General features: G+C 36.1%; 1 protein-coding gene across 8 annotated transcripts in view; it reads left to right on the top strand.

Moving 5' to 3' along the window:
• Positions 1-24,972, top strand: part of Sema2a (Semaphorin 2a) — a 387,211-nt gene extending 362,239 nt beyond the window's left edge. For all 8 annotated transcript variants that reach the window (XM_067774339.1, XM_067774346.1, XM_067774344.1 and 5 more), the window contains exons 11-15: positions 6,779-7,115; positions 8,810-8,973; positions 9,123-9,275; positions 9,393-9,501; positions 19,585-24,972. In XM_067774339.1, the coding sequence (XP_067630440.1) occupies positions 6,779-7,115; positions 8,810-8,973; positions 9,123-9,275; positions 9,393-9,501; positions 19,585-19,653 (832 nt within the window). In that variant the 3' untranslated portion in view covers positions 19,654-24,972. The remainder of the gene's footprint in view (positions 1-6,778; positions 7,116-8,809; positions 8,974-9,122; positions 9,276-9,392; positions 9,502-19,584) is intronic.
• The last annotated feature ends 1,158 nt before the right edge of the window (positions 24,973-26,130 follow it).

Consider the following 26,130-nt stretch of genomic DNA (forward strand, 5'->3'; position numbering starts at 1 on the left):
GGTTCATTTTGCTAAATGGTGATTTTCCCTTATTTTGTCTCCAAAGCTCTCAGCTGAGTATGTAATGTTCGGTTACACCCGAACTTAGCCTTCCTTACTTGTTTTTGATTGTAAGCGTAGCGCGTAAATTACGTATTAATGAAATTGCAAAATATGAAACGCAGTTTTAATGTTTCCAGTTTGTTATTATATTTTACTTTATAATCTTTGATTTATTTTATTGTTGTATATAATTTCACTTCAAAATGTAATAAGAGAGTTCGAGCAATATGTATTAACTGTGTTTGTCTCTTTTGTTCTTACAAAGCACAGACAATATATTTTTTTACCAAAGCAATTCTGCTATTGCTGTTGTTACTTAATAATTACATGCGCTGAAGACACTTCACCATACATAGCAACATTTTACTACCACCTGCACAGGTTGGAAAGTCTTAATGCTCTCAGCTTCTACGTAAATCCTTTGTCCGTACTTTAATGATTTTGGTTTGCATTTTTATCCTCAAGTGAACGTGTTTTACGTATCCTTTTATATCCCGTTTTAATGGTTTATTAATATCTTTATTTATATGTACAACGAATGTACCATCAGCCAATCATTCCGTATTTGTCCTTAATGCATTTAAGCCTTCATAAAAACAATCCACTTCAGTTGAAAATAAATTCAGTGATTTCCTTTTTTAATTTAAAACAAAAATTTACATTATACATATGTAATCTTTTCTTCATCATAATTATGTGGTTACTCGCATGAGCGATTTAAGCGATTTATTATTGATATCGGCCCATCTCTGGCTCTTTGTTTTCTTATTTTTTGAATTTAAACTTCTTAAGTTCTTAAGTTGAGATAACAATTAAAGACCCACAAAAATATAAAAAAAAATGTCAGGGCATATAAAGGTCATAAGAAAAATTATAGAAAATCCTATATTGGAACTACATGATACAATGGCCCCTAAGTTCAGAAACTCGGTTGTGGACAGAATTCTTTGAGAAATCAGCCTTGACTACCTTGCAGTCTTACAGAACACATCTATGCTATTGGATGAATGCGTTACATTCCTGAATAATCTTGGAACCAAAAGCAATGATTTTTTCGGATGGGTTCGCAGGCATCGGGAACACGAAAGTAATGAACAGCAGACTACCTAGCCAAGCAGGGTGATATAGCAGCATTATAAGGTCGAAAGCCCCTCTATGGACCCATAAAGGCACACATTTGGGAAACCACAAACAATAAGGAAACAAATCAGTTCAGACAACATTGAATTTAATACCCAGGGCAAAAACTGGCGGCCACCGTTGTGTGGGGGTTTCGTGCTCCGCCCACCACACCGAAGACCCTCGGTTCAAGGCCCGAACAAAGCAACATCAAATATTTATAAAAAAGGTTTTTCAACTAGAAACAAGTTTTTCAAAGCGGGTTGTTGTTGTTGTTGTTGTTGTAGCAATGCTCGCCCCACCTAATAGCCGCGACCGATCACAAATTGTCATTAATATCCTCTAACGGGAGTCCAAGGAAACTTACCGTTTCAACAGGGGTGGACCATAACGAAAGGGGTGTTAGAGGCGTTGGTTCCACATTACAATTGAAGAGATGGTTGGTGTCATGTGGGGACACATTGCAAGCGGGGCATACATTTTGTATGTCAGGGTTGATTCTGGATAGGTAAGAGTTTAACCTGTTACAGTATCCAGAACGAAGTTGAGCAAGAGTGACACGCGTTTCCCTGGGGAGTATGCGTTCCTCTTCCGCAAGTTTTGGATAATTTTCGTTAAGTACTGGATTCACCGGGCGATTCCCGGCATAAAGGTCCGACGCCTGTTTATGGAGTTCACCAAGGACCTGCTTGTGTTTTTTCACTTCATACGGCTGGGTTCTCAGATGCCGTATTTCCTCAAAATGCTTACGGAGATGACTCCTTAAGCCCCTAGGCGGTGATGGTTCATCAATCAGATGTCTGTTGGGATGCCCTGGTTTCTGGGTATTCAACAGGAACTGTTTGGTCAGCATCTCATTTCTCTCCCTGATGGGGAGTATTTTCGCCTCATTATGCAGATGGTGTTCTGGGGACATAAGACAGCCCGTGGCGATTCCGAGAGCAGTATTTTGGCAGGCCTGTGGTTTCTTCCAGTGGGTGATTTTTAGGCTTGGCGACCATATGGGTGACGCGTAGCACGTAATCGGCTGGCTAATTGCTTTGTATGTAGTCATGAGTGTTTCTTTATTTTTCCCCAAGTACTGCCAGCGAGGGATTTGAGGATTTTGTTACGGCTCTGAATGCTCGGAACAATTGCGGCTGCGTGCTCACCAAAATGTAGATCCTGATCAAACGTCACACCCAAGATTTTGGGGTGTCGGACAGTCGGTAGCGTAGTGCCATCGACGTGGATGTTCAAAATGGTCGACATTTGGGGCGTCCATGTTGTAAATAAGGTCGCGGGAGATTTAGTCGGTGATAATGCCAGGCTTCGCGAGGCGAAAAAACTGGAGCGATCAGGGAGGTAGCCGTTTATTTTATTGCATAGCGCATCGATCTTTGGCCCTGGGCCTGTGGCCATTATTGTGCAGTCATCGGCGTAGGAAACGATTGTGACTCCTTCCGGTGGTGAAGGTAGCTTAGATATGTAGAAATTAAACAAAAGTGGGGATGGGACACCACCCTGTGGCACCCCCTGTTTAATTCTCCTTGGTTTTGATGTTTCGTTTATAAATTGCACCGATGCCTGCCGACCACCCAGATAATTTGCGGTCCACCTTTTAAGACATGGGGGAAGGGTAGACCCTTCCAGGTCCTGCAGTAACGAGCCATGGATGACCGTATCAAAAGCTTTTGATAGGTCTAGCGCTACGAGTACTGTTCTATGGTGGGTGTATTGATTTAAACCGCAATTTATCTGGGTGCTAATGGCATTCAGCGCGGTGGTAGTGCTATGGAGTTTTCTGAAGCCATGCTGATGAGGAGCTAGCTGCAAATTTGCTTGGAAATAAGGGAGCAGAATGGCTTCAAGCGTCTTTGCCACTGGCGATAGGAGAGATATCGGACGATACGATTCACCTATGTTAGCTGGTTTCCCAGGCTTTAGTAGCGGGACCACCTTGGCCATTTTCCATTTCTCAGGTATGACAAAGGTGGAAAGAGACAGATTGAAGACATGTGCTAAATATTTGAACCCCTCTTTCCCTAGGTTTTTAAGCATCGGCATGGCTATGCCGTCTGGGCCCACTGCTTTGGATGGTTTAGCACGACCAATGGCGTCCTCAACCTCTTTAGCGGTGATGGTGATTGGTGACGCGCTGAATTTGTGTTTATGTGCGCGTCTATTGGCTCTCCGTCTATCTTTGTCGACCGTAGGATGCATTATATATTGTCGGCAGAAAGCGCTCGCGCATTTTTTCGCGTTCGACAGCACTTTGTCGCCAAAGGCGATGGAAACTTTGTCTTTGTGCTTAGTCGGATTCGATAGGGACTTTACGGTGGACCAAAGTTTACCCACACCGGTAGAGAGGTTACAACCTCTTAGGTGCTCCTCCCATTTCGCCCGCTTGTGTTCATCTACAAGCAATCTGATGCGTTGGTTTATATCCCTTATTTGGGGGTCGCCTGGGTCAAGCTGTCTTATAAGGTCACGTTCTCTCGCTAAGTTTGCGGCCTCCGCCGGGAAGTGGGGCCGGATTTCGGGAATTCACCCGGCGGGAATGAAATGTTCCGAGGCGGATTTAATGACCTTACGGAAGGCACGCTCCCCTTGGCGGGCATCAGTCGGGATAGGGAGGGCAGCTAGGCGGCTGTCTGTAAAGAATTTATATTCTTCCCACTTTCCTTTTTTGAAGTTTATGAAAGTGCGTTTTTCAGTGACGATGAACTCGGCGTTACGCTCAAGCGAAATAAGTATGGGCAGGTGGTCGGATGCCAATGTTACCATCGGCTGCCAGTTGACGCAGTTTACGAGTTCTGCACTCACGGTTGAGATATCTGGCGAGCTGTGACAGCTTCCTACCATACATGTGGGGGCGTCTCCGTTTATTGTGCAGAACGTCGTTTCTTTTTTTTGATCCGCCAACATCTCACCCCTACTGTCCGCCCGCAAGTTTGAATGCCATAGATCATGATGGGCATTGAAATCGCCTAAGATAATGCGATTGTTGCCAGTGAGTAAGGCCCTGATATTAGGGCGGTACCCACTGGGGCAACAGGTGGCAGGAGGGATGTAGATGTTGATGATTTCTAGGTTTGTATCGCCTAACCGGACAGATAGGCCTTGACGTTCTAAGACATTGTCCCTGCGGTCGATGCCAGGATCAAATATACAATATTGCACAGAGTGGTGTATGATAAACGCGAGAACGCCTCCATTTCTGCTTTCGCGGTCTTTCCTGTGGACGTTATACCCAGAGCAGGTCTGCAATGCAGATCTTGCTGTGAGTTTAGTCTCTTGAATCGCAGCAATGCGGATGTTGTGCCGCTTCATGAAATCGACTATCTCCGTAATTTTCCCAGTTAGTCAATTACAGTTTAACTGCAGAATTCTGAAGTGCATAAGGGGAGACGTCGCCACTCTGGGGGTAAGTGACGGGTGACTACGCCTGGGTTGGGGAAGGCCAGGACGCAATTGCTGTTGTGGCCCTAGGACTGGGCGTCCTTGGGCAAGCATTGGGGTACCCGGATGAGTTGGGTTTGCGGCCTGGCAACATGGCGCGATGAAACCCGTCGGGGGGTTGCCGTCGCGGAGACCATAACATCTAGGGAAGTGGCACCACCCAAGGCAGGAGCTGCATTGGGCGGATGTCGCAAACATATATATTCTGTGCTGGCAAACGGTGCAAACGGAGGTAGGGACTAATAGTCTGTTTCCCTGACCTACACGATTGCTGCCGGAAAAGAGGGGGGGAGAAGACGCGGGTCGCCCTCGGCAGTGATTTGGCAAACACTCGTAGTGTTGTTTTCCTGCCATGAAAAGCTTTTCAGTGAAAATTTGTTTGCCTTACAGATGCCATTCGGAGTCATTCCCTAATATAAGGATAATCCTTTTCAAAACGTTTTTTTTTTATTTATGACCAATATAAAATGAAAATGTATTTTGTTATAAATGAGCTATTCAACGTCCCTTTTTAAAAAATTTAGAAGTTTTCAATTACGCATGAAATTAGGTTGTTACAGCTGCATTTTAAAAAAGTAGACATGGTTATAGTCTGGTTTCGATCATTTTAAATATCGATGGGATATTAGTACCAAATTTAAGCAAGGTATCTCAAAACTAATGTGTTCACGGACGGATGGGCGGAGGGACAAGGCTTGATTAATTAATTTTTCCCCCTGATTTCTCCCTATTGATTTAAGCCTTTACAAACTACAAAGTTAACATACTCTGTGAATTTTGATCAGCTGCGAAATAAATGTTATGGGTATAAAGTCGCATTCAAAGTGAGTTTTTGAGGTTAGAATGCGGGGTTTTGAATTCTGTTCCCGCATTCGAGTTCTGCGACTCGAAATCCATAAGACTTGGCATATCTTGTCCATGCTATGTGTCCTATAAACTACTTCTTATTTATAAAATCATATCTAACAGAGCGTTATTTCTTCGTTAAACAATGTGTAGAGCAGACTGCCCTTTATGAGTTTTTAGCAGGCGTCCCGCAAGGCAGCGTAATGGGCCCAAGACTTTATCTACTTTACACGTATAACCTCCCAATAGCAGAAGGAGTCACTATGGGCACACTTTCCGATGATACTGCGGTGCTGGCCGTAGACCCTAACCTTAGCGTTGCTTCACTTAAGCTCCAAGGATGTGTCAATAAAATTACCCATTGGCTGAAAGAATGGAGGATTATTTCAATCCGTTCAAGTGACGTTTACTACCAGACGTAACTCTTGCCCATCCGTTAAACTCAACGATATTAATATACATCAAAGTAACGAAACAAATTACCTTGGTATGCACCTCAACAGAAGATTAACTTGGAGGACCCACATATTCAACAAAAGAAAAGCCCTTGGTATCAAACTTAGAAATCTGTATTGGCTTATGAACCGAAATTCACAATTATCAGTTGATAACAAAGTCCTGCTTTACTCAGCCATCATAAAACCCATTTGGACATATGGAATACAACTGTGGGAAATCGCAGCAAACTCAAACATAGAAATTCTCCAAAGATTCCAATCGAAAACCCTTAGAATGATTGTAAACGCACACTACTATGTGACTAACAACCAGCTACACCGGGATCTAAACGTTCAAACTATAGCTGAAATCAAAAAGTATGGTATTTCATACCACATGAGGCTTCCAACTTACCACAACCCATTCATTCTAGCCCTGTCAGCAAGACCAACTAATTTCACGCGCCTGAAAAGAAAGTCAATCACAGATCTTCAACACCGATGAATTCTCAAAACAAAAAGCCCACGAAGTTTATTAAATTTTATTAATTATGAATTACTATTAAAAAACCACAAAATTGTTAGATGTATTCTATGTATGTATACAGTTGGCAAAATATATTGGATGCAAAAAAAAAGTTTGAATTTTATATCTGTGTGGCTGTGTTATTAGTTCATACACGACTACACAGATTAGACGTATGATAGTACCAAAGACAAAGCACCATACACATACACAACGAACAACAAAAACTATCTCCCTCATATGGCCCCTACTACTTCAACATCAGCTAATTTTCTTCAAATTACGTTTAAATAAGAAAAATGAAACCGTTAAGCAATGGACAAAATTTAGTTGTTTAAGTTTTTTCTTTTTCTACCCCTTTTTCCAGAATTCGCATTGACATTCTCAATCAAGAATATACCGTTTATTATGTGGGCACAAATTTGGGGCGTATCTATAAAATAGTTCAATATTATCGTAATGGTGAATCACTATCAAAACTGCTTGACATCTTCGAGGTGGCTACCAATGAAGCGATACAGGTGATGGGCATCAGTCAGGCACGTAAATCGCTCTATGTTGCCACTGATCATCGTGTCAAGCAAATCGATTTGGCGATGTGCAATCGACGTTATGACAATTGCTTCCGTTGTGTACGTGATCCATACTGTGGTTGGGACAAGGAGGCAAATACATGTCGTCCATATGAATTGGATCTGTTGCAGGTATGTACGTGTGAGTGTGTTATTATAGTTTTTCAATAATTGTGGCGTGTGTGTGGTATATTTTGCTTGTGGCATCAACTCAATTTACATGTCCTGAGCGCACGCGTAAATCATCAATGTCTCGGTATGCAAAATAGACGGAAAGTCAAACCGATAAACAGATATTGAGACATTGAGCTATGCGCACAGACATTGAATTAGACAAGCAGACAAACAAATTGCAAATGACAGAATGATAGACAAGATATAGAGTATGCAATATCGCAGGATGAGCTTGGAAAACAGTTACACGCTACAAATGTTATTTCAGCATCTGTAGATGTGTGTGTGTTTGTGTGCCAATGCGTGCGACAGCAATTTTCCAATACAACACCTGCAATCCTGCGTTGCATTCAAATTTTTTTGATATAGAGTATATATGCATTAGGGTGGCTCTTAAAAAACCAGTTGGACAATTTTTACTCTCAACTTAAACCCGCAAAGTTGCTGCTGCGTAAAAAGTTATTTCAGAAATCAGTATTGAATTCAAAACTCCATTCTATCTTTTTACACGCATACCCGGCGGCCGTTTTTGGCCCGAAATGGTTTGCCTATATCTGAAAAGTGGGCCCTTTTGCCTATAACTCTTTATACCAACTTCGTTTACATTTTCTTCCACTTATTCTTTTCATTACTTTCCTTATTCTTATTCCCTTCATCTCCATTCACTTCTCATTATATTTCTCCCTCCAATTACCAAATCCATTCCCATTTCCACTCTATAGAATCTGCCTACATACCAAATAATGGATACTCCTCTTGAAAGAACTACGTAGAAATAGCGAATTTTCATTTTTGCTTAACTCTTTATTTACGTCCTTCTTTTATTTAACCTATCTCCATTTCCTTCTTCTTCTACTTTTCCCTAACACTGTCAAACCCACACCTCACTACCCATTCGAATCATATATATGAAAAAGGAAATTTCAACTCAAATCACAAATAGTTTTTGTTTAGAATAGGTCAGTGCACCTGGTGCACGTTCCAGAAAGAAAGGTGTCCCAAATATTTACCTTCCCAAAAAGCTTCCACCGTCCCAGATTTCTTGAAAATCGCAAATCAAAAATACGATTTTTTAGAATAGATCGCTCCCTGGGCCACTTGAAAAAAGTAAGGCCATAAAAAGATCTGGGAATAATGAGCTTATTTGTCAACTTTGTATAAAGTCAGATAGTTCATTTTGGAGTAGTAAGAAGATGCTCTTAAACTATATGATTTTGATATAATGCTTTTGGTGTAGGATATTGATGGGCATCGTCCATTCCGTTTTTATTAATTTATAAATCAAGACGTCTTGACTTTTCTACTACCGACTTCAATCGGGTACATTTACAATGATACCTTTGGCTTAGCATTTTCCATATTGGGTGTTAGATGAAAAGCAAAATTTTTGTACTTTTATCCTTAGCGAAATTTGAACTTTAACTCATATGTAACACACCTTAAGCGTCTCCAATCGAAACATAAAATTATGTATCATAGTTTTAACAACGGTAATACTGCTGAAAGGGATAATACTGAAAAAATTAATCACTTGATTTTTAAGAGCCATCCTAATATGTATGTATATATAGATGGCTATACCCACTTTGCATTCCATACATACACTCTCACTCAGGCACACGTTTGGTGTACGCTTTTTCGTTCTATTGCAGGATGTTGCCAACGAGACGAGTGACATTTGTGATTCCAGCGTATTGAAGAAGAAAATTGTCGTCACCTATGGGCAAAGTGTGCATTTGGGTTGCTTCGTTAAAATACCAGAAGTGCTGAAGAACGAGCAAGTGACTTGGTATCATCACTCAAAGGATAAGGGACGGTATGAAAGCAATTTGTTTTAGTTTCTACCAACTCTTCTTTTTTTTAATTTTTTTCGCGCTGAAAAAGCAATTTTCCGATTTAAGTCAGTAGATATCTCTTCTTTACTGAATTTTATTTTTGTATTTGTTTTTTTTTTTTTTCATGCAGCTATGAAATCAAGTACAATCCCACCAAGTATATTGAAACTACCGAACGCGGTTTAGTTGTGGTCTCAGTGAATGAGGCAGATGGTGGTCGCTATGATTGCCACTTGGGTGGTTCCTTATTGTGCAGCTATAATATTACGGTCGATGCACACAGGTGAGTGAAAAATAAGTTGGCATTGCTTGAGCTGTACAATGTACATATTATAATTTTCTTGTCGAACTTTTGCAACGCCCTGTATTTATGATTTATTTATTAATATTTTTTTTGCAGATGCACTCCTCCAAATAAAAGTAACGATTACCAGAAAATCTACTCGGATTGGTGTCACGAATTTGAAAAATACAAAACTGCTATGAAATCATGGGAAAAGAAGCAGGCGGTAAGTTTTGGGTGTAGAATTGGGAAGCTTTAATTTATTTTTTGATAGATTAAAGATAGCGAGCTTCTCGATATTCAGTTTAATCGATGCATTGGCTGTTTTTTAAAGTGCTTACGCTTTCTTCTGGAGTGCAAACGAAAAATTTATACTCGCAGCTGCTTCGTTCCCCTTTTTCTTCCAGGGTTTAGGTTTTCCGCGAACATCTTTCATATTCGCTGTTTTCTTCTATGGATGCGTGTGAGTAATGTCATTCGCGCTTTTTGTTGCTGTGTACATGAATGTGTACTGTCGTCTACGCTCTTAGCTGCTGTTTCATGTTTGCATAGTTATTTATCTCATTTGCTTACATTGCTGGTATGGAAAAATGGTTTAAGCGGCCTTATTTTTTATTAATATTTATGCGACCCTTGCTTGGAATTATATTTATTGACTTTTGGCTGGCTCTAGGTTATTAGGAATAAAAACACACGTTTGTTAAGTTTTTCCCCAATATATTTCGGTTGCACATCGGTAACCGTTCACAAGGGTAACTGCAATAATATTATAAACAAATTTAACTTAAAAATTACATACAAAATTGTTTAAACATAAACAATTATAAACATTTACATACATTCATTTACATGTCTAGCTGATTTGACGTGGCGCTTAATACTGTCCGTTTCTTTGTCCACAAGTTTCTGTAGATGTGTGCAATGTTATCAGTGTCCCTTTTGTAATTCATACTTATGTTCGGCGGAGTGTTTATTATATGTAAAATTTCCAATGTTAGGCGTTTGGTGTAGCATTGTTCTTGTGCTAAAATTGATTTTCTTTCGATGTTTGGAGAATGGCCGGTAGATGCACAGTGGGCCATTAGTGCTGTTTTTGAGATGCTTGAATCCTGACATTGTTTGAAGTCAGATTTGTGTTGTGATACTCTAGTTTTTAATTTCGGCTTTGTTGCTCCTACGTATACATTGTTACAAGTTTCGTGTTTGCTTCCGTTACAGGGGATTTTGTAAATTAGATTGCTTTTTTCCATTGGAGGTATTTTGGATTTTGTATTATTAGATATCTTGTTTAAAATGTTTGTGGGTTTGTGTGCTATTTTTATAGTTTCTTTGTTAGTCGTTCTGATAGATGAGGTACATATGTGACTGTATTAAACATTTTCGCGGTTTCGTCTTTTTGCAGATTTATCGTAGTTTTTGCTCACTTTATTAAGGTTTTTATAATATTTTCTGGAAAGTCATTTTCTTTCAATAAGCACAATATCTCATTCTCTATTTCCCTGTGGTAAATTTGGTCCGATATGTTCAACATGCGTCGTATACAGCCCATTGATGTATTCATTATCATCGTTTTAGGGTGTTTCGAGTGAAAATTGATGACTCGTCCGGACGCTGTTGGTTTCTTATACCACCGCAGTTTTAATTTATTTCCTCGTCTGATTACAATAGAATCAAGGTAAGGTAGTTTACCCTCTTCTTCTAATTCTATTGTAAATTGTATGTGTCTGTTAAACGAATTCAGCGCATTTAGTGTATTATTTATATCATCTTCGCGTATAAATCCAAATATATTTGGTAAAAACTTAACAAACGTGTGTTTTTATTCCTATTTACCTAGAGTCGGTCTTATTTTTTGTTAGCTTTTACTTCTTTGTTATTCTTTGGACCTGACTACATTTGAAAAAATCTTTATTTTTATACCAGTTAATTTTTAAAGCTTTCATTATTGCAAAACAATTTACTTTTTAGGAACCGGCAGCTTTCTTTCTTCCAATTACTTTTTTTCAACCAGCACTTTGGGTTCAGATTACTCTTCTTGAACCGGTTTTTTTATTTTGAACTGGATACTTTTTAGAACCGGTTAGTTTTTTTAGCTTGTAACTTCTTTGAACCGGTTGCTTTTTAGTTCCGGCTACTTTTCAAAATCGGTTAATTTTTAAAACCGTTTACTTTGTTTGTACTGCCTAGTTTTTTGAGCCGGTAAATTTTTTTTAACCGATTTTTTTTTTTTGTAACGGTTACATTTTTAAACCCGTACTTTTATTGCAGCTATATGCCTTTCTGGAACAAAACCCTTTAAAATAGTTATTTCTTTGGAACCTTTGGGGATTTAGCTACTTTTTTGGACCGGTTAATGTCTGGCAACCACTTATTTCTTATTTTTTTCTGGAACCATTTACTTTTTAAATCGATTATTTTTATAAAATCGGAATTTTTTTTTTAATCCGATACTTTTTCGCCAGCAGCTACTTTTTTGAAACCCCTGGTTTTTTCTGAAACCTTTTACTTTTTTTATAACACTAGACTTTTATAGAACTGGTTTCTTTCGCGAAACCCCTAACTACAGTACTGCAGTTCTATGACAAACAGTTATCTGTCTGGGTCGTCTATAAGTTGACTCCCTGGCAGGAGAACAGAGTGGTTGAGGTCCTATTTGCAATATATCCCCACATGACACCAACCATATTTTTAATTGTAATGTGGAACCAACGCCTTTAACATCCCTCTCACTCTGGCCCACTCCTGTAGAAACTGCAAGTTTCCTTGGACTCCCGCTATAGGATGAAAATGATGAAAATTTGTGAGTGGTCGCACCTATTGGATGGGCCGAAGCACTGCTACAACAACAACACAATCGCTCTGTTCAGCATTATTCTTCTTCTTCATCTTGTAGATGTTGTTAGTCTTTTACCGCATATTAATCGAGTACGCAGTTCGACTATCTGACAAACGATTTTGAGAAAATTTGGATCGCGATTGCTTCGCCAGCTAAATAATCAGGATTCGCCACGGGTGGGTGAGCTATGAATCGCGCGGGCAAATTTTTAAGGTGGGTTGCGCTATGCAAGCCCTTGAAACATTATTAGTACTAGTGGCTACCGTTTACATTGTACGATTCCGTCAACATATCTTGTCAGCAAGTATTGCCTGCAAGTGACTTCAAGCATGGTGAAGTTAAGGATTTCGAAAGTTACCGTGCAAAATTTATCACCGCCATCCATGGTTTCCTATGTTTTTATAGGAGAAGACTCCTACCTATATCCCTATTTCGAGATTTACAAGGTTGGACAGAGACAGGCCTTGATAACTTAATGGCACTAGGCGCTATTACAATTCCACTTTTGAAATTTTAGGCCTTTTCTGGGTCCCTGGATGAAATTCTGCTGAAGTAGTGTGCAGAGCTTATGGGTTCAACCCTGCATAGTCAAACAAAACAATTTTACCGGTTCTTTTATCGGTCTTCACCGAGTTTTTATTGCACTGACACTTAAAACTTCTGATGTTGCTCTCAGTTAGTTCAATTGTGTTGCTCTATAAGTTGCTTTCTTTCAGATCTTGAGATCAGGCATTTAAGAACTTTTGATGTTGTTGATCGCATTTCCTTGTCAAGGCTCCTTCCTGTCTTTGCAAAATAAACCTAGTCTATTGGATAAACGTGCACTCAAGATATAAATAGGCGAACTTTTGCAGTCTGGTTTCAATTCTAACGTAGTGTAGCCTGTTACTGAATATCGTGTTGCATTTTAGAGATTTGTGTATCAAGTATTGTTGCATGCTCGGAAGTCAATGAGACTAGTACGATGATAACCCTTAGCAAAAAATTATGATCTGGGTGATATTCATAGGTGCATGTTGCCCAGATTTGTGTTTATAATTGGAAGGTCAACGTCGCCTGATTATAATGATTGTCAACCCATATCCGCGGTATTTTCGTCTGATATTGTGTATGGTAAAAGTTAGGTCAGATCAAGTGCCTAGTAAAATGTTCGCTCATAAATAAGGATGCGATATCGGATAAGAAGTATTGATATTAAACTCATTGATCAAGTATCGGTCTACAAATATCGAGCACCGGATAATATTTAAATAAAAAATACCCGATATCGAAGGCAATTTTATTGGAAGCATAAGCACGGCATTTTGAGAACCAAGCCTCTCAACTTTACCATTCCCTTTAAGGTAGGAAGGGTGGCATTTTAAATTGAGCTTTCATACACGAAACTATCTGGAAATTACTTAGTAAATCAGTCCCTAATTCTTTGGGTGGATCTTCTTGTCGCTAAATTGGGAACTAAAGATGATTGCAGGTCACAGAGCACATGATCTAAAAACACCTATTGAGGTAATGCTTAAGTTAGGATGAAGCTCCTGGATCGTTCGCTTTTCAGGCTAGAAAAAAATTCTTTTCTGTAATTTCATAGACAAGTTTTAGATATCCACTGGCTTCCCGGATACAATAAATTAACCAACACTATACCAACGCTAGGATACTCGATCCTTAAAAATATTATTTTAAAGTTTTTGGGGTTTCTAATATTCATAAAACCTAACAAAAGTATCGATATGGTATTGTATCGTATCGAAATTTGTGTCACTATTTCTACAGTCGGATATCTTTGTCTGCCCGCAGGGTAAGCCCGACGGTGTCAGCATTTAGAATGCGATTCTCCTAGCTGCCGCGATAGAATTACGGATCTTGCGTGAAGTTGCAGCCTTGAAGTTTGTATTTTCTGTATTCGCTTAAGGCTATATATGCATGAACTTAAATATTTTTTAATGGAAATGTTTAATGAACAAGAAGGTGGCCTTAGTCACTGCAATAATTGCGTGAAACCGATACCGCAGGAAAAACAGGACACTGAAAATATCCAAGCTCTTTCTTTGTATTTTTTTTTTTAATTCGTTAGCATCTAACTTAAAAACTCCATGCTATAAGGCTGAATGCTAATCTGTGTAATTAAGTTTACACTTGCACTAAAAGTGCTTACATTTCAAAACAACTTACTATAACACTACTAACTATAAAAACCTTCCGATATCCCCCTTCAATCTAAATATTATTATGTCGACAAAATTATGAGTACTGTAACAAATGTTGAAACGGCGAACGACTGTCACTGCCGTTGTAATTTAGCCGGCTGTGTTACCTGTAGTGTTGTAGTAAATTGCTTTAGGTGTGGTTGTTATAGTTAAAATTTCCACTTTAACATGCTCCTTATTCATAAATATTTCATGTACTACTGTAAAAAGTAAATTACATGCAGCTAGATATTTTTATTGCTTGTTGATGAAGCTTTCGTTAGGTATTTCTGGGTCAATATGTCAATCCATATCACAAATCATTTAATATTTTATATGATTTGGTGAAGGTATGACAAATAAAGCCCTTACCTGCATATATGTATGTACGTAAATATGTATGTACCGTATTCTTTATAAAGCTTATTTTGACTTTAGTCTGACAATAAAATTTAATTGAGAAATTCATTTCTAAGTTAAACTTTAAGGGGCTTACGATATTGTTTGTGGGAAAATATTTCCTTGGTTTTTAGTTCTGTGCAATGATTCCAAAATAATCAAAGTAACTATGCCTAAAAGCATATCCTTAAGACTGGGTCGGTCTCAATACAAAAAAAAGTTAAGAAAGGCCGCCCCTAAATTTCAAGCTCATGTTAAGAGGGGTTCGGAAAAAAATTATATAATTTTTTTTTTATTCTTCGAAATACATCCGAAATTATTTTTTTATTGTAACTTGGTTATTTGAGGTCCGATTTTTTAAATATTTTGGTCTAGCTATGAAGTCGTTTTCACATGATGTCGTAACCTAATTAAATTTTATCCTCCTTAAAATATCCTTTTTATTTTACCAGGCGAAAGTATTTCCGAATTTATGACATTGTTGCTTTTATACCATTTCCCCAAGTCAATAAAAAACGAAGTTATAGCTCTTATAATGTAATTTTTCAATTCAACCTGACTCCTATACTTTTTATTTTGTATGTGCGAATACATTAGGTTAAACTTGCAGGTCAATAAAGACCTCATATATTCTGAATTTCTCCATAGTGTTACCAGAATTTGTTCGACGACCTAACGAATGAACCCCAATCAGTTGCTAGGATTTATGTTATAGAATAACTCCGTGCTATTTGCAAATACTAGAAGTTCTATAGGACTTAGCCTAATTGCTACCTCAAGATCTGGCAACTATGCAGCCTCTAATAGCTGGAGCCTGCACCTGGCAGGATCAGGACATGAACACAGAACGTGCACAATGGGTTTTTCCTGCAGCCCACACTTCCTACACCTGCTGTTACTGACGAGGCCTAACTTATAAGCATATGACGCCAAAAGGCATTGTCCAGTTAGTATGCCCATAGTAAGTCTCCTCTCTTCAGAGATATGAACCACTTTGCAAGTCAAATAGCGCAGGCTTTGCAAATTATCTTAGAAATTTTGCAGTCTCGCGCTCTTGTCAACATCTTTCCTGCTTGATGAATCATAGGCAACTTCTGTCTCCTTTTGATTTCTCCCACAACGGACTGGCGTCAATTCAGTGAGTGTTACACCCTCCTTTGTCAACTCATCGGCCTTTTTGTTATCTCATATCCCTTGATGACCGGGAACCCAGTAAAGATGTATGGCTCGGCTTAGGCGAAGTTTTTCAATGCTTTTTTACATTCCAGAACACTTCTTGATTAAGGACTGTCTGAGATTATTGCCTAAGTCGCCGCCTGGCAATCTATATGGGGTATTCCATCCCATTTCGACCAATTTTGAACCCGACCCCTTTAGAATTGGCTGAAAGTTTTTCTTCTTTTTCTAGCTTACCAAAGACGTTTTTCAGAAGTTTTTCAAATTTTTTCATCCAACTAAAAAAAAGTTATGAATTTTTAAAAAAACACCGTTTTTATGCTATAACTTTTTCAAAAATTGACCGTTTGGGATCTTTTTTTTTTAATTTGTTTTTAAATGTACTTTTCGGAAAAAATTCAAAAAAATGTTTAAAGTTTTTTTTTTGTAATTTTTCAGTTTTTCGAGATTTTTCGAATTTCGCCCCTTTTTTTTCTCATAAAAAACTTCAATCAATTCTGCAATCATCCCCCGGAGTGGGCCGAGAATTTTTTTTATTTTTTATTTAATTGAAAAAAAAACTTTAAAATTTGTTTGTATTTTTTCCGTAAATTACATTTAAAAACAAATTTAAAAAAAAAATATCCCAAACGGTCAATTTTTGAAAAAGTTATAGCATTTTGAAAACAAAAACGGTGTTTTTTTTTAAATTCATAACTTTTTTTGAGTTGGATGAAAAAATTCTGAAAAACGTCTTTCGTAAGCTAGAAAAAGAAGAAAAACTTTCAGCCAATTCTAAAGGGGTCGGGTTCAAACTTGGTCGAAATGGGATGGAATACCCCATATATATATATATATATATATATATATACATATATATATATATGACGCGACTGCAGCTTAAACACGTTTTCTCCAGAATTTTTGCTGTTTTCTTCACGGCCATAACTTTCGGCTGACAGTTATCTAGCAGCCTGTAGGATCTACTTATTTCTGGATCGACACAGTAAACAGCAGACCCGACCCCTTCCATTAATTTGGAACCGTCCTTATACACGTGTATAGTACATGCGTTCTATATGCGCATAAAAAGCAATTAACATATTATTCATCGACATATCTTGTATATTTACTCTATCGTATAAGGCTTATTTGTAGCATCACCAGGGCTTAAAGTTACCTTAGTTAAACTAGTAAGCGTTCTTCGTATTGAGAGTGGGTCTCCAAAAATCTAGTGGGTGGTGGCCTGATTTTGAACCGACGTGCCACGGACCTATTGGGCTATCACAAACTTTTGAGATAATGTGAAACATACGTGTAAACAGCAAAGCTAAGAGCGAAGAAGGAATAGAAAACAGACACACAGTAAACAGTAATAAGCAACGCGTTTACTCGACCATATACACTAATATGCATAGAAGGCAATAGTGAGAGCTCATAAAAGCTCAGACGTTATATGTATATGTAAACAACAGCTAAAAGCGCAGAAGTCATTACTCACACATATACACGCTTACAACAAGAAGACAAACGTGAATATGAGTACATAAATGCGAAATGAATTAGAAACTGTTCGAGAAGGCCGTTCGTGAAAATTCTAGACCCTTAGAGAAATATGCGAACAATGCAACAGAGAGTACAAAAGCAGCGCAAGCTGAGAAATAATCAGTAAGTTTGAAATATGCGAGCAATTTTGTTTTATATGTATAACAAAATGCTCCGAAAAAGAATCTACGATTTGCAAACTTTTTACAAATGATTTTTTTTTTCTAAATTGTCATTACCAATCTTAAACTCTTGGGGTTTGTTTTAAAGCCAGACGTGTATTCGAGTTTTATTTTAAAATTTTCGAAACTTTTCGGTTTTTTTTTTCAAACCAAGAAGTGACTAAAAGTTTCTATTTTCTATTTTTCGATTTTTGAATTTTTTTTGGTTTTGTCTTAAAGCAATTTTAAATGTTGGACTTTTAAATTGAAATAGCATAAAATTAAAAAAAAAAATGTAGTAAATTCAGCGGTTTCCAATTTAGTACTAAATTTTTTAAAATTGCTAAAAATGATGAATAGTTTGAAACTTCCGTTCAATTTTCCAAACGGGCATGAAGCGTGGAACAACGAATTTACTAAAAAAGGCATACTCAGTGAATCATTCGAGTTTCTCAATTATTATTTTTTTTGTTTACCAAATTTCAAAGTAGTTCATCCAGCTTGCCGGGCTTGATTGAATAACAAAAGGTTGCACCTAAACATAAATTATAAGATGATAAAATAATTTTAAGGACTACCTTTATATAAATGGACCAAAAAATAGAAGGCACTTTTTCCTTTAATACAGACATAGTCTTGTTGAATTTTGACTAAAAAACTTTAACCATAGCTCTTGTAAAAGAATTTCGCGATTTAAAATTATATATATCTGTTATCAGATAATATTAATAAAAAGTAAGAAAAATATAGTAAAAATTCTATGTTCGGGTAAAACCGAACATTACATGCCCAGATGTGCATTTACAACGTTGTTTTTGTTTGCTTTGTATGATTAATAGTGTTATAAGGCTGCGAAATAATACATATACGGTTCTATTCTGAACTCATTTTCATTCAAAAGAAGCAAAAAGGATACAGAGGCCACCACTAATAAACTTCAGCGGGTAAAAATGTAGTTTAACAGTTGTTGCTATTTCCCAAGGATTGTTCGACTTATAGCATTAAAAGTATATTGGAAGGAGCAACAAAAAAACGTGCGTGTCACGCCCATTTTAAAAATTTGGTTATGTTTTGTTCTTAAAAAAGTGAAAAAGTAGCCAACTTGCAAAATTTTGTTGCAAGCAAAGCATAAGAAGAAGAATTTGGCATTTGCTTTGGCTAAGGGTGCTGGCACACTTTGCAAGTGAAATTATTCTTCCCACTCGTTGGTAACTTTTCTAACATTTTTCGCAATTAAAAACAGCAATATAACAAATGAATACGTCACAAAACATATTAGCAATTATTTTTGTTGTATAGGGAGAATTTTTATAAAAGTACTTCGCGAAATTTTGTATGTGAGTTACCAAGCCTGAATTTCTTTTTATTTATAAACGCAACATATTGGTTGATTGTGGCGATGGTACTGGAATGCATAAGCTTCTGTTAAATGCATCTATTTGAAAACTTTCATTGTGCCGCAGCCTTTATTGTTAAGGTTAGACCTGTAGGAAAAGTGAGCATGGTCTTTAACCGATTTTGATCTATATAATTTGGCAAAAAAAGTGTTTTCCCAAAATTTTTTTTGGAAGTTATGTTTTACGTCATATTACCAATTCACATACCAAATTTCATTAGCTTAGTGGTATTCTTTTATGAATTATCTCATTTCTTTAATTTTTCTAAATTTTTGATATTGAAAAAGTAGGCGCGGTTATAGTCCGATTTCGTTCATTTTCAATACCACACATTTCTGGGTCTAGATGAGCCCGTGTATATAAAACATCTTAATATGTGCTCAAGTTATCGTGTTAACGGACGGACATACGGGCGGACAGACGGACGGACGGCATGGCTTAATCAAACTTTTTTTCCATACTGATGAGTTTGATATATGGAAGTCTATATCTATCTCGATTCCTTTATACCTGTACAACCAACCGTTATCCAACCAAAGTTTTAGTACCCTGTGTACAAGTGCAGCTGTGTATAAAAAGAGCATTACAGTATACCATCACCTTATTTATTTTCATTTTTTTTTTTATTTTCAGCAATGTTCCTTACGCCAAAATTTCAGCAATCAACATCCAAATGATGTTTTTCGGAAAAATAATGTCTGATATCAAGAAAATGAACTACAACTAACAACAATACAAATTCGTGTATAATTCCAAACTAAAACACTACATAAAGAACAGTTACCACGAATTATATAGATTGAAAGAGTTAATGTGGAACAAAAGAACATTCTTTTAAACAGAACAAAGACTCATTTATTAAATATAAAAAGTCTGGGCACATCGATGTCACATTGACCAAATAACTATACTCATATAACATCAGCTGCATTTTAATATTCAAATAACCACACAAAAATGTAATAAACAAATAATTAACAATGAGATGCAAAAACAAAAACACTAAAGCAATCGCAGTTTACCTTTACAAATACAAAAAAATTAAAAAAAGTAAGTTATTTATAATTTAAAGAAGAGATTAAAAATTAATGAAGTTCAAAAGCAAAAAAAAAAGCACTACAGGCAAAAAATTACATATACTTTACGCAGAGTAAAAAAAAAACAAAAACAAAAAAAAAATAGCTAAAAAAAACCAACGAGAGTTCCCGCATAAATAGTTGCACAATCCCATTGAAATACACTAGCGTTTAAATTAAACTACATAAACCAAAAAAAAACAAAAAACGCTTGTCTTATAAAAAGATATATGAACGAAATTAACAACCCAACTGAAGCAGGCAAGCAATAGATTAACGAAAATGAAATGCGATGGAATACCCCATATATATATATATATATATATATATTTCAAAAATTGCTAAAAAAAACCAACGAAAGTTCCCGCATAAATAGTTGCAAAATCCCATTGAAATACACTAGCATTTAAATTAAACTACATAAACCAAAAAAAAAAAAAAAACGCTTGTCTTATAAAAAGATATATGAACGAAATTAACAACCCAACTGAAGCAGGCAAGCAATAGATTAACGAAAATGAAATGCATTGCAAACAAAGCACAAAGAAGAGTTAAAAAATAAATAATTAAAATTAAATGAGTAATAAACATTGAGCCGGCTTAATATTTAAGCAATAAATAGGCGTTAAATATGTAAACAAATTATTGATTACAACAACAATAACTGCATGCATTTATAATAAATAATTAACAAACCAAAAAGCAAATCAAAATAATAGCAATTCATATATTTGTACATACATACAGAATATTACACAAATATATCAAGAAGTGGCTCATTCCATTTCAAATATGCCGATCGTACTTTTAAAGGTGCTAAACAAGTATTCAGGCTTAGTGTCAAAATACCCAAAGCGAAGAAGGTTTTCCACAAATATTTTTAAGAAGTTTGGGAAATACTTCACATACCTAGATACTGTTTAGTTGTGCTCCATGTTGAATAACTCTGTCCCGACTCGAAGGTGAAAAGTTCTGTATCAGTAGAGAGGCTTACCCAAATATGTTTCGCCGTGTTCGCACGTTATTGTATACTACACCGAAGGTCCTGGGTTTAATGCGCTAGAAAAGCAACACTAAAATCTTAAGAAAACGTTTTTTTTAATTACAAGAAAATTTTCTAAATGGTGTCATCCCTAAGCAGTGACCTACCAAATACTTCTAGTGTCTTTTGAGTGTCTAGTGTTTATCGGAGAAAATTCAACTGAAGGTGGCACAACGCCAAAACCGGTTTGTATCTAAACCAAATTTGACAAATTATGACAATATACATCAGAAGCTCGGGCTTAATCTTCTCGCAGGTATATTGCGCCTTCTCTTAGCTGTTTTTATATTATCTTATTCGGCATTATCTTAAATTTGACCGCTATTCCGATAAAACGAATTTGTAAGCTCCGATTCGGATTGCGATTTCAATTTACTTACTATCATCTTTATTGCAAATTACTACAGGTGCATAAAAAAATATTTTTAATTGTGCATAGCTCCTTGAAAGATAAAAATTAAAAAATCAAAACTCACTGTGATCATAATTTTTGAACTGAGATGGAATGACCCACTTATATGTAAACAATATTCCAGAAGACAAAATAAAAAAAATTTATTGCTCATAAGTTCGCGACAGTTAAAAAAATAAATATGAGTTGTTGAGGAATGCAATCACCCCGGAATGTAATTTCCATTCCTGGACTAACACTTTAGTATTGTAGCCTTTATTTTTTTTTTTTTTTTTTTTGTAAGAATGAATAATATTTGCTAGTCATTATTCCTTTTAGTTTTTCCGGAGTAATTATTCCTTTTTGCATTCCTCATATGGAATAATAAAATTTAAAAGGATTCCACAAGTGAATAATTATATTGAAAAGCAAACGCAAATGATTGCTGAATGCATTCCTCCGAGTATTGCAGTCCAAAGAATGCAATCCATGGTGTAAAAGAAGAGGTATAAAAAGAGGAATAAAAAAAGGAATAATAAGTCCGAAATGCGAAAAGAAAAAATTACTAACATTTTTTATTCATTATTCCGGACTAACAAAAAAGTATTGCAATCTCGTGTAGCTGCAATCAAAGAAATAATTATTCCAAACGGAATAAATTCCTGAACAACTCTGCTAAATATCATAAATAGCGTTATTTCGACCTGAAGCTTTCGTTCGCAAAACCTGTCAATAAACTAATTTCATATCGCTTTGTAAAATCTGTAAACGAAATACTTAGTTTCACCAAATTCAAGAATAAACTAAGGCCTAATTTGATCGAAGAGCAAAGACTCAGTTCCAATTAACACTGCTCCTGATCCCGATACAAATTTAACATGCAAATCTAACTACAACTTTGTGATCCTGATATCTACTTTGTGGATCAATTTCGAATGTAAAGGGTGTCTCTTAATTTCTTTTTTTGTGTTAGATGTTTCACAGCTAACCCTTATTTCTTAGTAGCACACATTGCACTAGGGTGTTGGTGATTTACCAACTTTTCCCCTAGACATTCCATAACTTTTTACTTTAATAAGTCTGAAAACAAATTAATCAGGCCATAAAATAGTTATACTACACTAATTGTATACCATTCTAGAAAAACGATTAATTTTCCCTTTTCGAACTAGAACAAAATACATGTGTGTTTTAACTACCGAGCCTGGTTGTTAAGTATTACTATTCTAGTTCTTTTTGATGAGTTCTGCCAACTCCCATAGAGCAGCTGGAGCTAGATAGCTCATTGGAACACCCTAAAAATTAATCATTTATAGGCAACACAAAGTGAAGTCACCAACCAAAACTCTGCACCGTGCTGCAAGAAATTAAATAAATGCAGCTAGAGAAATTATAAAGCTTTAAAAATGTGGTACCCTGTTATCGATATTGATAAACAAATTATATTTATTCACTCGTTTCGTACTCTTGGTAAAACATATATTGCAGGGTAAATTTGCGATATATACAATATAAACGCATTTGATTTATAACACGAAGCTAGTTTTAACGGGATTTATGGCTAAATAAATATTTAAAAACGCACTCAATTTTAAGTCCAAAACTATGTTTTCAAAAAATCAGATTTCAACATGTATTTACAATAAAAGCATAAGATAAAATAATTTTTACAAGCTTATAAAAAAGAAAAAAAAATTAACTCAACATAAACAGTTTTAAAAGCAATGTGATGTTAAGTTTGAATGCATTAAGTTATCTTTTTGAGAAAATAATATTACAATTAAAAACTTTCGCTTCAAATCACGCCAAGTATTTACAATTTATAAACTATAAATAGGATTAGATGTTTGTTACATTGAAATCATTCGGTCTGCTATCAAATCGGCTTAACTAAATTTCATAAAGGGACATTGAGCAAATGGTCTTTATAATTAAATCATAAAATATACTCTTTTATTTTAATATCAAAGTAAAACTAAACAAAAATTAAGAAGTAAGCAAGCAGCAGTCCATAGGTTTTAAGGAAAGTTTCTCTCGGATTTAATACATAATAAGGCAGTTCACGCCCAGGTGCCAACGGTATTGCATCGTTGTATAGCCAATTTTCATTGCATACCATACGAAATACAACAAACAAAATATGTAGATGCAAATGCACGTAGTACCATTTCGAATAGTTGGTATTCCCTGCAAGAATACTTCGGTTAGATTACCAATTGTCCCAGTGTAAGCCTTTACGAGTTTATAATGGGAAATTGATAAATATATACGTGTGTGCGTATAGATATGCATATAATCTTATATATTATTACTAATTACTGTTTTTATGTGCAGGTCCCTTTTTCGCGTTTATTTGGAATACAAATCTATAATAAAATTTTGGTTGTAAAGATGGAGATTCGTTCTATTAGCGAGCTTTGGGCATTATTGGTCGTAGTGCTTTTGTTTCGCTATATTTTATTAAAATAATTTGTTTAAAATAAAGGATTGCGAGCACTATTGTGTATATTTGATTAGAAGTAACAATGAATTATCGGTAGTCGCTAACATTCGCCAGATGGCAGCGCAAGCGCATATAAGTTTGTATTTTGTTGCGCAAGATGCACACGGGTCCGGCTAGTCTTCTTATATTTTCTAACTTTGCGCACAAATTTGTCTAAGTTTATTTAAGTTTTGTTTAGACCAACCCCTTGCTGAATTGATAATTGTGAATTTTTTATCAAACAAGTAGAGAAACACTATCGTGAATACACAAAAACGACAAACAGCTGACTTTTGTTTACACTTTTTCTTTGCGCTCAATTGAGACGGGAAGCATTGAGAAACCGAAAGAAAGATGAAAGTAGATAAGTGACAAACTGAAGATGTTGAAAACGCTCCTTTTCATTTAAGTTGTTGTTGTTGTTGTGGCAGTGCCTCGCCCCATCCAATGGGTGCGACCAACCAATTGTCATCAATCTCCTCTAACGGGAGTCCAAGGGAACTTGCTGTTTCAGCAGGGGTGGACTACAATGAGAAGTTAGAGGTGTTGGTTCCACAATACAGTTGAAGAGATGGTTGGTGTCATGTGGGGACACATTGCAAGCAGGACATGCATTTTGTATGTCGGGGTTGCTTCTGGATAAGTAAGAGTTTAACCTGTTACAGTACCCAAATCGAAGATGAGCTAGAGTGACGTGCATTTTCCTAGGAAGAGTGCGTTCCTCCTCTGCTAGTTTTGCTAGTATTGTTCTTTAAGTACTGGATTCGCAGGGCAATTCCTGGCATAGAGGTCCGACGCCTGTTTGTGGATATCACTGAGGTCCTGCTTGCGGGTCGGGTTGTTTTCGTTTGATGGTTGCTACGGCATTTCCTGATTTACTAAGATCGCTCAAGATCTGGTTCATTTTCATGAATAACTATGCCATCTCATAATTGTGAGTTGCCTTAATATGAATAACTTTAAATGCGCATAAAAACGTGAACATATGCAGGTCTGTTCTGAATTCCGACTCGTTTTGAAAGTAAAACGAGGCTGATTCCGAGTTGATTCCTTTTTGGTGTTCTCAATTCCGATTAAAACAAGTCGATTCGAAATCGTTTCCATTTCGAGTCGGTAATCAAGCGAAACAGATGTTTTTGTTTATTCTGGTTTTAGTTAAATTAAAATTGTGCAAAAATTTGAACAAAATGCCAAAACCATGGTTTTCGAAAATGCAGAGGCAAGAAAATCGCAAACATCGATCGATCGAAATTGTCGGTTTCCTTTCGACCAGAATCGCTTTGTTTAGCTTGGAAAATTTTTGATAGGAATTTTCAAATTAAGATTTGTTGTACTAAATAAACAAATAGTCCAGCAAAAAGTTGTTATAAATCTTCCAAATTAAATGAATAATTTAACAAAACTTATTTGTGGGAAAAATAATTTAATTATCTGTGCTTAATAGGCTAATTACTTTCGATTCCGACTGCTCGTAGGCAAAACTTTTCAAATCGACCAAGTCTGGTCGGAATCGATATTCAGAACACCAATCCATTTCGATTCCGAATGAATTCGTCGGAAGCGAAATCCAGAACAGGCCCGAAACTTTTAATTTTAATAGCAATAGCATCAACTTGAATAATACAAAAGCTAGCAAAAACAGTTAAATATTAAACAATAAAATTATTTTAAATGTTTACCAAATTCCTACTCACTTTATTATATAACTACTATACTATAATATAGATGTAGTTAAAGTTGTTTAACTTGTTTTAATCATTTGGTACTTATGTATTCCGTACATCCTTTTATGTCGTTTAAATTGTAAGCACATTTGTATAACTAATACACAAATACAAACTAAATACATACATACATATCTGTTTATATGATTGTGTCTGCACTTCTGTAGTTAAGTTAATTTTTTGATAGTACATTTTTATAAAAATTAAGAATATTAGATATTTTAATTATTCGTATTTGTTTTTTTTTTTACAATGTTTTTAAAATAGCTTAAGTGCTTAGACCTAAGGAAAATTATGAATTAAATAAAATTATTACTAAATAAACTAAAAATTGTTTTCAATTTCTTTGAGCTGGTAAATAAAAAAGTAAGCTAAAAAATCATAGTTGAAATAAACGAGTAGCATCACCCCTAAAATGGTACCACAACGACCAAAGATATAACATATAAATATGTGGTGTAGCA

This window comes from Eurosta solidaginis, chromosome 3 (assembly GCF_040869045.1).
Source record: "Eurosta solidaginis isolate ZX-2024a chromosome 3, ASM4086904v1, whole genome shotgun sequence".
NCBI lineage: Eukaryota > Metazoa > Arthropoda > Insecta > Diptera > Tephritidae > Eurosta > Eurosta solidaginis.